We start from the raw sequence: 14,363 nt of genomic DNA, 5'->3' as shown, positions 1-14,363 counted from the left end.
TGTTTTGAGATACATCGTTAAATTTATACCTGAATACTCAGAAAACCTGGAGCAGCAAAACTTTGTTTAAAACAGCAATTGTGCGATTGACTATCTAATTCTGTTTAGTTACAAGAAAAGCTTAGGCCAGATATGTCAGGAGAATAAGAGAAACCACTTAACGTGCTAACACTGGAGCAAAGCGTTGCACAGGAATTCAAGTGATGGAGGAGCCGAGAAGCCACATAAGGGGCCACAGAGGAACCCAGGGATTCACAGGAGAAGAAGCTAGTGCCCCCCTCCCACAGGGACAGACAAGGGAGATGGCACAGCAACCTGACCCCGGGGGCTGAGGCATCTAGCCAAGGCTGGAGGCACCACAGAACTGCAGATAAAGACACAGGTGCTGCCCAAAGCAGAGCGAGGAGAAATACCTTGGCTTCCCTCTTCTGACCAGCATCCAGCCTCACAGTGTTTCCTTGTGGCCAGCCCTCTCACCTAGTCAGAAGCCTGCATCAACCGCCAAGAGACCCAGGGGCACAGGGGTCTCTTGACTTGGAGCCACACCCAAGTTGAGAAGACTTTTGAGTGAGGAAATATGTCCTATTTAGATATACCAGCTACCAGACACAGAGTAAAGAGTGGTGCGGCCATGAGTCCAAACAAATACTGACCTATCTTCTTACACTGATATATCTATAATTTAAAAAAAATAAATAAATGGAACCACAGCCCAAGGTTTAAACTATATCTCACAGTCCTCAGTGGCTTGAGAATACAGATCCTCCTTTTCCCTCACTTGCTTCACAGTGCCTTGTAATTGTCTATATACACAACATTCACTCAACACATTTTGTTCCTTAACTGAAAGGGAAGGACTTAAATCCTAATAACAACCTCATCTTTCTTAGCTTTAAGGAAAGCAACTAGATGATATCCAGGCCTGAAGCCATCATGAGAAATTCTACCATAGGCATATTGCAATGAATCCATAATTGTGGAAATCTAAAAATTTTCAGACTTGCTTAACAAGTCCGTTCTGGGAATGGATACAGTTTGGAAAATGGCAGCTAACATATTTCGTGAAAGAAAGAAACCAGAGAGTATTAAGAGGGGAGAGAAGTTGGATGTGCTTTTACGCCAAAAACAAAACAGAACAAAAAACACAACTTGATGCATTTATGAAACTTTCTACACGGAATAATTGGGGGTTAGCTGCACAGGCTCCCCTGGAGGTCGGAGCCTGTTCTGCGGGCACAGTCTTGGGGTTGGGGAGCCGCCCTCTCGCTTTGGTGCCTCCTGCTTACTTGAATAAACACTTCCACCCACTCTTTGGCTTTGTTTTCTCTCCTTTGCCTCTTGCTGTTCCTCGCCTGCACTTTTCCTCAGCAACACTGTATTCTGTGCAGCACTGGCAGCTTTCACCCTCTTCTTTCTTCCCCCCACCACTTCCCACCTCAGCAAATTGTGAACACCCACTCCTCTGGAGGCGACTTTCTGAATCACTGTGAACATCTTTTCATGACACCCTTGAGAAGCTCCGGTGGCATCTGGCTGTCCTCTGCTGCCCCAGCTTCCTGGGCAAGAGGCCCCTGCGGCTGGGCCCTCCTTTCTCACTCCAGGAAGACTCAGACTGCGCCAGGGCCTCATGTCAGCCGGAGGGCCGCTCCCTTCTGTCTTCCTATGCTCTTCCAGGTCTCAAGACACCTCCTGGCTACTGCTGCTCCCCACGCTCCATGTTGATGCACTAGGCATCTTTCCGCTTCTCCTCTAGCGTCAGAATATCATCTTCCCTGATGGTTGGCTACAGACAGTGTGGCAGTTAACCACTCACTCTGCCCACAGAGGAAGTCACACCAGACTGGACCTTCACGGCCATAGTCCTGCTCCCAAACTTGGCTAGCTGTACACATCTACGCTTCATCCATTCCATGTCATTATTCCATATGACCAAGTGTCTGACCTGGGTTAAATGAACTTTATAAAGTGATTCTCATGTTAACATTCAGGCACATGACTGTCTCTTTGAGTCAGTGTAAAATTGGTGAGGATAGAAAGATTCAGGTCCTATACTCTCTGTGCACTTGCATGGTAACCTTGAACAAATGACTTTACTTCAAGGATTAGAAAAACTTATGCATTGTACAGAGGTGTTGTGAAGAGTAATTAATTCATATTTTAAGGTGATTTGATGATCAGCTAATGAAAGATGCTATATAAATGCTAATTTTATTATTCATTCCCACATCTATATATTCAGCTGCCTCCTAAAATGGTCACCCTAAGCAATTACTCACTATTAAACTCTTTGAAAGAATGAAAATGAAAAACTGAATTTTCATTCTTAATCCTGAATTTTCTTCCTTTTCAAGATGTGAGCCTTGTGATTTCTAAGTCATTTAAATGCAGAGCTTTTGGCTGAATCATACTTATACATGATGCTTATATTTAATTCAGAGATTTGGAAAAATTACCATGGAACAAAGCAGCACTTGGAAATCCAGTCTATTGTTCAAGCATACACAATCTATACAATATCAAACCCAGAAAGGTTTTTAGACATAAAACATTTTTAGAACAAGTAAAATATTGTAATGTTTCCATTCTAATCCCTCTAGCACATTTTAAAGAGTCATTCTATGTAGAAAAACCTCATATGGTCATTATGATTATTTATGGTGTTATGTTCTTATATTCATAATCACTGAAATTCTTTGAGAAACTTTTCTGACTTTGAATAAATGTTATGTAGTTTGTGTTTATGTGGTCATTATTGTCATAGACCTGTGACTGTCAGGGATATGCAAGTTAGAGACAGACACAGTAGCCCTTCTGCTAGTTCAGAATGATGGCCTGTTTTTGTCTTGAGGGAGCTCCAACCACTCAGGACTCAACTTGGACTCACTGCCCCTATGCCTATGGTTCCAAGGAATGATTTTCCTCAGAAACTGTCTTTTGTTTAACACTGATTTAGAATTAGGGATTTATCCTAGATCTTGTCTGCATGCCTATTTTGGTCTAGAATTCCCTCAACTCAGTTGGGAAGAACCTCAAAATTATACCACACAAGTTACTATAAACTTTCAGGATCTCTCTTCATCTTGACATAGTACAAGGCACAGCTTTGTGGGGAGAAGGGAGGGGTAATTTGCTCTGGGCACTTTTGAACACTAGAACCTAAGATTATCAGCAAACATCTGATATAAAGAGCAGGCAACCAATTATAACGTATTGTGAAATAATCTGTTATGTTAAAACAATTGGAAATGCATATAAAATAACACATGTATTGCACTGTATACTGAACATATGCAATATATCAGTAGTGTTGTTATTGTTGTTTAGTTGCTAAGTCATAACCAACTCTTTTGTGACACTGTGGACTGCAGCCCACCAGGCTCCTCTGTTCGTGGTATTTCCCAGGCAAGAATACTGGAGTGGGTTGCCATTTCCTTCTCCAGGAGATCTTTCTGACCCAAGGAATAAACTTACGTCTCCTGCATTGCAGGTGTATTCTTTACCACTGAGCCACCAGGGAAGCCCATATCAATAGTGGGTTTATAGAAAAATTTCAAGGTAAAGAATATAAAAGTCACATACAAAACAGCAACAGGATGTCTATCAAAGACTATTATACATGAGTTGTCTTATTTGACTTAGATATTACTTGATTAATTGTTATAAAATATGAGCAATATTGATACCTGTTGACTACTCTTTGCATCACTTTGTGGGTAAGAAAGAAGCTGAGGGGAGCTTGCTTTATTGCAAAAGTCATGTGGTTGGACCTCAGAGTCCTGTCTCTTGGCCTGCTTAATTTATATGCCTCCCAAGAGTTCACAATTTAAGACCAAAACATTTAGTGGTCATAATTCTGCAAGAGTTAAAAGCAAAATACTTACTCTGAAAGATATCAATCTATGGTAATCATACATTTATAATAAACAGTGTAATGGTAACCTCATTGAGACATTCCAATTTTGTTATTTCAAGAGCTGCCCTCACACAAAAAGTCCAGACCTTGGTTAAAGTCTTCAATGTCATCCAGAAACTACTTTAACCATCAAAAACCTCTGGTACCTGAGAAACATCAGGAGGATCTTCTGTTTGTTCAGGAATGCTCTTATTGGTTCCCATTATGACAAAATTATTACATATAAGTATCTTTTTTTTTTTTAAAGAGGGTTTCTTTAAAAAAAAAAAAAGTAGTCTTGAGAAAGGGGATTCTGATGCTCTACTGGAAAAAAACAATCTTAATCCCAACATAGCAATATAAAAGCGCAAAAGCTAAAGCTAAGGGTGCTGCAGTTCTCCCCACTGCAGTGCCCCATGACTCAGTTTATCTAGCTATCGATATCTATCTATCATCTATCAATCAGTCTATCTACCAGTCTCTCTCTTGCTCTATCAATCTATTTATTGATCTGTCTACTTATTTATCTATCAGTCTATGAATCTATCAGTCAGACTGTCTATCAGTCTATCTGTCTTTCAAATATTAAGGGAAGACTTGGTCCATTGCTTACTTCTAAAGAACTCATTGATATCGTTGATCCAGTTTCACTTCTTGATAATCCTGCATTTTCATCCAACTCAGAGGCCATGAAGTTCTTCACAGCTGTGCGAGGCTCAAAGGGCAAATTCTGCATATGTTCCTGGGGTGTGAGATGTTGCTCTAAGTTCATATTGAACTGGTCCATGACAGGAGGATTCATGTTGAATTCAGGATTCACTTTGTAGTGCAATAACCTTTCGTGGGGCAGGGTTTCCATGCCGATATTCATTTTGCTTTCTTCTTTCATTGATGGCTGGGTATTTACAGAACTTCTGGGCATCACAATATAGTCACTCTCCATCATTCTCTCTTGAGGATGGACGATGTCCATATCCGCCCCTCTCAAATTATCATCCGTACATAAGTACACAGTTCTCCGCAATTCACTGTTCTCTTTTTTCAAACATTGATTGCCTAGCTCATTCATACCCATGGGCATGTGTAGACCTGTGGGCTGCTGAATAATGACTTTGGAAATGACGTTTCCAGGCAATGTTGAATAGCTAAGTGCTTCAGTGTTTGTTCCTTTTTCTTCTTCATCATCATTCAGAGAAATCCTGGAGAGGGTGCCTGTTATTGTTGCTGCTCGGCAGGGACCAATATCCTTATGAAGAACTGTGAATTAGAACATAAAAGCAATAAAAGAAAGTTAATGCATGCTTTTCGTTTATTATTATATTCTGTTGTTCCTTGTTTTACTAAACTTTTTCCTTAATAAAATAAAAATTATCAAAAATTACATTTCTATTTTTTGTACCTGGTCCAGATAACTGAATCTTTCTATATTGATTCTGATATGCTCTGATTCTGATATGATAGATCTCAGGTGGCTAAAGCATATCTGAAAACTGATAAACAGATTTTCAAAAATCTCAGTGCCCTAACCTTAAATAACTCTGCCTTACTTTCATAGGAAAGGAAGGTTCCCTGAGAAATTTTCTCCATCAGTGTACTGCAAAGGGCTTTATAAAATTATGGATATATTCACAAGAGTTTGACTTTTTCTTAAAGGGTTCCTCTCTGCAGTATTCTACAAGTTCTATTCATTAAAATACTTCTTGAAAGAGGTAATCAATGAGAATTTCATCCCACTGTGTCAGAAATACCTTCAAAATTTATGCATGTTGAAAACTAAGGAGTATTTATCTATGAAGTTCATATGGTCAAGTAGATACAGGGTTCAAATGTATTTATCATTTTCAGTCCCATGAAAAGCAAGGTCTTTTCTTTTTACAAGATCAATTCATCCATATGCTCCAATGCTCATGAGCGGGTATTAAAAGTGCCAACTGACTTTAAGCAGAAAAAACTGTATGAGCCTCTAAAACTTCCAGTTTAAGACTGTGAAATAATGGCTTAGAAAAGTTAAAAATGCACGATATCTTGTAGTAAGAAAGAGAACAAAATGAAAACATAAACCACATCAAAGAAAAAACCATCAACAGAGTAGTTCAGAATTATTTATTAAAATATATTTTAGTTTCTCTTTTCTGCCCCTCCATAAAGAAGGAAGCCATACTTTATGTGTCATGGAGGCAGAATGACTTGAAGCCTGCTTAGTTGTGAACAGCTATCAGTTTCAAAGTCTAAGAGAATGACATTCTGAAGAAATATTCTTGGTGATGGTCGTGTTGAAAACAGACAGACCAGCACTGTGTGCACATTGGTTCAACAGGGGCTCCCAGCGCTGCCTTATCAACAGGCAGAGCCCTTTTCACTGATTGCTTTGTTAGGCATGGAGAAGGCAATGGCACCCCACTCCAGTACTCTTGCCTGGAAAATCCCATGGATGGAGGAGCCTGGTAGGCTGCAGTCCATGGGGTCTCTAGGAGTCAGACATGACTGAGCGACTTCACTTTGACTTTTCACTCTCATGCATTGGAGGAGGAAATGGCAACCCACTCCAGTGTTCTTGCCTGGAGAATCCCATGGACAGAGGAGCCTGGTGGGCTGCCGTCTATGGGGTTGCACAGAGTCGGACACGACTGAAGCGACTTAGCAGCAACTAAAGTATTTGGTTTATTATCTCCTTGTGAGAAGTCACAGACATATTCAGGGTTACCCATCATTATCAAGTTTTCAAATAGCATCTTAATTATTATGCATTAAAGCAAGGGTTGAAAATAGAAAATTCTGCATGTCTTTCCCTATTACAAAGAAGAGACGCTTTCAAATTATTTCAAGACAGGTATCATTCACGTAATATCTCTTATCTTAGAGTTACTGTATTTAATTTTGCACTAGGTTTCTCTTTCTTTTTATATATTAAAGATGTTATTCAATTATAGTCCAATAAAACTTTTTTTTAAAAGAGCAGAAAAAAAGCAAAAAACAAGACAAACAAAGATGTTAAATCTACTCTACATCGCATATTTTTATTAATCCATAATTTGGTGTGACTTTTTATATTTAACTATTCTATTTAAGAATTAGAATAATTCCATTAAAAAAATTATTTCCAAACATCTTAATGTAATGAATTGGGATTTTCAGGAGCAATTTACATAAAAATATTCAGAGATAAAGTATGTTAAATTAACGCATTTAGTAATATTCCAGAAAGTAGCCCTTAAAATAATTCCAAATTCTGGCAAGAATATTTTAAATCTTTAACTGTAAGTAAATATTAATCCAAAATTTATAGCAATATAATTTAAAGGCTAGTTATGGGGACCTATTGTATTTTATTAAGTACATATAGATAAGTTTTTACTTTTGTGAGTATAACATAAACTACAATTAAATCTTGGTACTGGATATTGATTGCATAATCTTCATTTCCCTGGTGTCTCAGTAAAGAATCTGCCTGCAGTCAAGGATACCCAGGTTCAATCCCTGGGTCAGAAAGATCTCCTGGAAAAGGAAATGGCAATCCACTCCAGTATTCCTGCCTAGGAAATCCCATGGACAGAGGAGCCAGATGGGCTACACTCCATGGGGTCACAAAGAGTTGGACACAACTGAGTGACTAACACTTTCAATTTCAATCTGGATTTGTATAACATATATTTAGTTTGTATAAATATAATTTGTAGTTATAGTAGCACATTTTTATCAGTGATACAGCCATCTTTACTGAAAATTTGTATATCAAATATTTGGGGAAATACAATTCATCTTATGAAGCAGTGTTGACTCTATATGAGAAACGTAACTATTCCTTTGACATGCTCAAAATGTAGATATCCAAATTTTGAACATACAGCATAAACAAATTGACACCACCTACACATACAGACACGATGTTGAAGTGATGAGACTTTTGAGAGAAATAAATCAAGTAGTGAAAGGCAAAATGCAAACAAAACCAAAACAAAGCAAAAAGCACTTGAATATTTTGCATTATCAGATATATGTGCCACTCTTTGGGAAAGGAAATTTCAACAAAACTTGGAGAAAGATTACTCAGAGACCAGGAATTGAGGCTTTGACACTGAATATACAATGTGGAAGGAAATCTTCAGAAAAACACAAGAGCAAGTTCTTGATAAGCTCAGCTAAAAAAGAGCACAGACTGAAAGTGAAAACATTAAAAGATTTTTTTTTTCTAATAAAATAATGGTACTGGCCTAATATTAAGAATACTAAATCTCTGGATGCAATGAATCTGGGTAAATGCATATTTTAACAAAAGAGAACAAGATGAGTATCATTCCTTTATTTGTAAAGTTTGGAAGAAGACTTATTTAGAAGGCATTCTTATCAAAGTTTCAATGGCCAAACAATTTCAAATGGATAGAATGGTAACTTATAACTAGTAAGATAATAGCAAATAGAGATAAATGCAAAGGCTAGTTTTTCTTTAAGGGAAAAAGAAAAAAAGCAAAACCTTTACATAATCATAGCCTAGGAAATCCCTGACAGCTACTACAAAAAGTCTTGGGATTATTATTTTACCAGCTGCTATGAAATCAGATGTGAATGTACACAACATTAATATAAGGAAAAGAGCCAACTGTGATAAATGCTGGCTAAAATGGGCACCATACTCAAAATTTGGGTACCATAATTTTAAATGACTGACCCCAGGGGGCACAATGTCTGCCTGGGAGGGTGCTGAGCAATGAGTGAAGGAACATAGTTTGCTTAATTTAAAAAAAAAAAAAAAAAGATCTGGATTGGGCTAAATAGTATTTGCTCTCAAATATCTGGATGAAGGCTAGGTGGATATTCACTGTTATTCTCAAAGGTGCCATTAGAACAAATGAACAAAAAATGAAAGTATATTTTTTCACAGTATAAAGAAGCATTATTCATCTGCTTTTGGTGGTGTTCACCGGCTGTATATTGTCATCCTGCTTATTTAACTTCTATGCAGAGTACATCATGAGAAATGCTGGGCTGGATGAAGCACAAGCTGGAATCAAGATTGCTGGGAGAAATATCAATAACCTCAGATAGCAGATAATGCCCCCTTTATGGCAGAAAGTGAAGAAGAATTAAAGAGCCTCTTGGTGAAAGTGAAAGAGGAAAGTGAAAAAGTTGGCTTAAAGCTCAACATTCAGAAAACTAAGATCATGGCATCTGGTCCCATCACTTCATGGGAAACAGATGGAGAAACAGTGCAGTGTCAGACTTTATTTTTTTGGGCTCCAGAATCACTGCAGATGGTGACTGCAGCCATGAACTAGAAAGATGCTTACTCCTTGGAAGGAAAGATATGACTGACCGAGACAGCATGTTAAAAAGCAAAGACATTACTTTGCAAACAAAGGTCCATCTAGTCAAAGCTATGGTTTTTCCAGTAATCATGTATGGATGTGAGAGTTGGACTATATCGAAAGCTGAGCAGTGAAGATTTGATGCTTTTGAACTGTGGTGTTGGAGAAGACTCTTGAGAGTCCCCTGGACAGCAAAGAGATCCAACCAGTCCATTCTAAAGGAAATCAGTCCTGAATGTTCATTGGAAGGACTGATGAAGCTGAAACTTTGCCCACCTGATGCGAAGAACTGACTCACTGGAAAGGACCTTGATGCTGGGAAAGATTGAAAGCAGAAGAAGAAGGGGACAACAGAGGATGAGATGGTTGGATGGCATCACTGACTCAATGGACATGAGTTTGAGTAAGCTCCAGGAATTGGCGATGGACAGGGAGGCCTGTTGTGCTGCAGTCCATGGGGTCACAAAGACTCTGTCACGACTGAGCGACTGAACTGAACTCACAGGCTGGAGGGAAGCTATTGAGGACATGGTCACAGGATGCAGGTCTCTAAGCAGGGCATGTGCATGCTCTGTCGTGGTCCCCTCTGCAAATACAGCAATAAACCTATAGTACACACACACACACAAACACATATACATAGTGGTGTCTCATCCTTCCAACAAGGATGATGAACCTGAGGCACAGAGAGACATCAAACTGACTGGCCTTGCACCTGACAACCAGTGAGAGGTGGATGGAAAGCTTCCCTCTCCAAGTCAGTGCTCTCCTGTGATCTGTGCTCCCAGTCAACCATTTTCACCTCCTCCCATTCCCCATTCATATTCTCTCTCATTCCTCCTCCTCTCCCACATTTGCTATTACAATGCTTCCAGCTGACTCAATTTGTTCATCTATAGGAATATATGATGTGTAAACTACAGCACTTTCTTTAAAACCAAAAAAAAAACAAAACATAAAAATGATTCAACATCTAATGATTGCATTTTCAAAATTCAAATATTCTTACCTGATCGACAAGCAATGTCTACATCCTTTTCAAAGTCTGTCTGTAACAAGAAATAATAAGACATAGAATCATCATTTAATGAAGACCTCAAGCTTATACTGACCAGAGTATCTGAAGTTAACAAATATCTGACTAGGCAGTACCAGGATATTGTTAATACTTTGTGCAAAGGAAGTTTCTCAAGGAATAATCAAATGCTTTCAAGAGTATTTTCTAGCAACCATATGTTGGATAAAATCAGTTGGAAATATGTTGTACAGTTTTAATAAGGCAATATTGTACCTATGGTCCTCTAACACCAGATATGAAAGAACAGAATTTTAAGGCAATTCCTTAATGAAATTAATTAAGGAATTTCAATTCCACAATGAAAATACTAGAATGTGAAATATTCTGAAGATACTTAAATAAATGTCCTTGTTATTTACATTTTTAAAAATTCACTTTGAATATATTGTTAATAATGTAATATCTTACAATATAGCTTTGACAAACCCTTAAAATCAAACTAGGGTTTTCTGATGATCCCCTTTTATGCAAATCTGACAAAAGCCTTAGGGTTTACAGATTAAACTTGAAGATTAAACAATACTAATCTGGCCCAGAGCCTGCTAGAGTTTAGTTCCATCCTCATATTTTCTCCAAACTTCTATTGTAAACAAATAGTTGTTGCTGTTCAGTCACTAAGTTGTGTCCAACTCTTTGCAACCCCATAAACTTCAGCATGCCAGGCTTCCCTGCTTCACTATCTCCTGGAGTTTGCTCAAACTCATGTCCATTGAGTCAGTGATGCCACCCAACCATCTCATCCTCTGTCACCCTCTTTTCCTTCTGCCCTTAATCATTCCCAGCATCAGGGTTTTTTCCAATGAGTCAGTGCTTCACATCAGGTGGCCAAAATATTGGGGCTTCATCTTCAGCATTAGCCCTTCCAATGAATAATCAGGGTTGATTTCCTTTAGGATTGACTGTCACTATTTGATTAGTTCACTTTTAATGGTAAAATTATATTAGCCTGTTTTAATCAATATTTAGATTCAAGATATCAGTATTTATCTCTTTATTTTTTAAAAGAAATTAATTACTCTTTCTCCTGTTTTAGTTACTAGCATATCATTTAGGCTATTTTTGTGTTGCTTAATACAAACACATTGATAATAAATCAGGTATATTATGAAGAAAACTCTATTAAGCCTTGCTGTTAATGACATAGCTTAAAGCTCACTTCATTTCTAAAATATATGGAAGTGATTATGTGTAAAGTATCCCTCATCTGAACAGCAGTCAGAACTCATGTACGGTGGTTGACCGTTCTGCTGGGAGCATGTTTGCCCTTCCTGCTTTTAGGGCGGTGGTCCTTGTCGTGGGTCTCTCCCCAGGCCAGGTCCCACCCCAGGGATCCTTGTTTCCTTGGTCTAGAGTGCAGCTCCTCTGAGCAGTTTGAAGGGCAGGCAAGGTGAGGACCACAGCAGGTCTGGCTTTCAGGCCAGAACTGCAGGTGCAGCATGTTTTGATCTGTAAACAAACATGATCCTACAGATATACTGCTAACCCTAATTCTGTGTGAAGATGAACATACCGCCCCCCCCAGTGTTGCCTAGAAACCCCACACTCAACACACCAGTCTGCCAGTAACACATCCAGGACTCCCAACAAGTCTGGACGCAACCATCATCTGGTATCGAAGCTCCAAGTCTGTGACTGAACTAGAGTCCAACTCAAGAGAAATCTGACACTATTTTACTAGTAAGAATAATTGTTTATTCCCTTGAGAAACCATGACTGAATCAACACTCAGAGGGGAAGTTAAAGCTCACCATGATTTGAGCATGCCCGTTGGGAAACGAACTGGAAGAATCAGCATTGATTGGGTCCTGACAGTTTCTCAATCGACATCTAAATGCATCCTGAACCTGTGAAAAAAGGACAAACATTCATTTTCATCTCTCTTGGTAATTACCAAACACTGTCTACATTGGCAATTGACTGAGAAAACCGTTATTGCTGTTTTCATGATCTCACACACATTTTGTTTGCTGTTTTCTATGACCAGAGAATTCATCACTTGCCATCATCATAGACGGAGGTGCTGGGGACTCCTGAGCTGTGCCTATGGCTGTGTCTGGCTCAATACTAATCATTCTTGCCAGAGGGCAGGCTTATTTCCATTGCTACAAACAATATGCCTGTCTTTCAAGGGGGGATTTACTATTTGGTATGGCATAATCTTCATAATGGCTTTAAACATTGTGAAAAATGAGATGATCTGTTGGCCAAAATTGATTTGGGATTTTCCTTTTTTTGCCTTATGTAAGACATACTGGGGAGAACCTTTCTTGTCTCCCTTCAAGTACTATATGCCCTGATGTCCAAAACAAACAAATGTATAAACAATGACACAAAAAGATAACAAAAATGACTGTTTCTGGTTGAGCCTCATAAAAAAAAAAAAGAAGAAGAAGAAGAAGAAAAGAAAAAGCACTTTAGCAAAGCCAGACTTATTTACAACTGGATTCTGAGCAAAGAGCAAACATATCGAAAGGAAATGAAGATCGTTAAAGCCGTCATTAAACACCATGTGGGTAAACCTGAATAGATGAAAGCAAACCCACAAATCAACCGACAGCTACTCTGATCCCCTGGCGCCCCCCGGCCAGCCAGTCCTGTAGCTCCTGTGACTCACCAGGTCCCTAACGATGGGTGGGCGTGAGCACAGGCTGAGTCAAGGGCAAGGTCATTTTATGAACATCTGGCTTTTCCAACCTCATACCATTAATATTTCCTCCTTGTTTATTATGATCTGTCTTTTGGGGTTACAAAACAAAGCACAGATGATGTGGCATTCTACTTTCCCGAAGCACATGGTAGAGACCACCCAGGGAAACACATAATGATGTCCAGTTTTGAGAAGCACTGGAATAAAATATCCTATCATGGTTTTGTTTGTGAGATGTGCAGAACTTATCTATTGGCCATGAAAAACTCTGAGCCTATTAAGTTGTTTTCAGCTTCTCTCATCCATTTCATAAATTGTTAGCAGCCTCCTTCCCAAATGGCAAGACTTGGAAAGTGATATGAAGCTTAGTCACCACTGAGCCCTGGTTGAGCTCCATCATGAGAGCTCCATCCACATGGATTTTACCCCTCAGGTTCTGATCCTGGTGATGCAACCACTGTGGTGTGCTCAGTCACTCAATTGTGTCCAGTTCTCTGTGACCCCCATGGACTGTGGCCCCCTAGGCTTCTCTATCCATGGATTTTTCCAGGCAAGAATACTGGAGTGGGTTGCCATTTCTTCTTCCCGGGGATCTTTCTGACCCAGGGATCAAGCCCCTGTCTCTTTGTGTCTCCTGCATTGCCAGGTGGATTCATTACCACTGTACAACCTGGGAAGATGCTTACTTAATACATTGCTCTGTGTTATTATAAGGCTTCCCTAATAGTTCAGTTGGTAAAGACTCTGCCTGCAATGCAGGAAACCCAGGTTTGATTCCTGGGTCAGAAAGATCCCCTGGAGGAAGGCATGGCAACTCACTCCAGTATTCTCACTTGGAGAATCCCATGGACAAAGGAGCCTGGCAGGTTACAGTCCATGGGGTTGCAAGAATCGGCCACAACTTAGCGATTATATTCTAAGGTGTGTGCTAATCAAATCATTTTGAAAAGCAATCTGAGTCACTGGCAGTACCAGCTATGATTCCATAGATATGTTTCAAACTTACATCTCCTGCATTGGCAGGTAGCTTCTTTACCACTGCCCTACCTGGGAAGCCAACGTAACCACTAGAGCTGTGAATTAAGAAAGGTGGGGGTGGGCTCCATATCCTCTGACCTCTCTTCCATTCTCTGATTCTAACTTTTCTTTTTTCAACCATTTTTAATCGAAGTACAGTTCATTTGCAATGCTGGGTTAGTTTCAGGTGTATTGTGGGGTGATTCAGTTATACATACATATGTGTATATGTGTGTGTTGGTCACTCAGTCGTGTCCGACTCTTTGCGACCCCATGGATAGTAGCCTGAAAGGATTCTCTGCCCAAGGAATTCTGCAGGCAAGAATACCGGAGTGGGTTGACATTTCCTTCTCCAGGGGATACTCCCAATCCAGGAATTGAACCTGGGTCTCCAGTATTGCAGGCAGATTCTTTACTGTCTGAACC

At 39.4% G+C, this 14,363-nt stretch overlaps 1 protein-coding gene across 4 annotated transcripts in view; it reads right to left on the bottom strand.

Moving 5' to 3' along the window:
- ADGRB3 (adhesion G protein-coupled receptor B3) overlaps window positions 1-14,363 on the bottom strand; it is an 884,916-nt gene that overhangs the window by 25,067 nt on the left and 845,486 nt on the right. For all 4 annotated transcript variants that reach the window (XM_055534757.1, XM_055534756.1, XM_055534759.1 and 1 more), the window contains 3 exons: window positions 12,022-12,117; window positions 10,205-10,244; window positions 4,506-5,149 (listed from right to left, as the gene is read on the bottom strand). In XM_055534757.1, coding sequence (XP_055390732.1) covers window positions 4,506-5,149; window positions 10,205-10,244; window positions 12,022-12,117 — 780 coding nt within the window. The remainder of the gene's footprint in view (window positions 1-4,505; window positions 5,150-10,204; window positions 10,245-12,021; window positions 12,118-14,363) is intronic.

The sequence above is a fragment of the Bubalus kerabau genome, chromosome 9 (assembly GCF_029407905.1).
Source record: "Bubalus kerabau isolate K-KA32 ecotype Philippines breed swamp buffalo chromosome 9, PCC_UOA_SB_1v2, whole genome shotgun sequence".
Lineage (NCBI taxonomy): Eukaryota > Metazoa > Chordata > Mammalia > Artiodactyla > Bovidae > Bubalus > Bubalus kerabau.
This window is presented reverse-complemented; position numbering and strand designations above follow the sequence as displayed.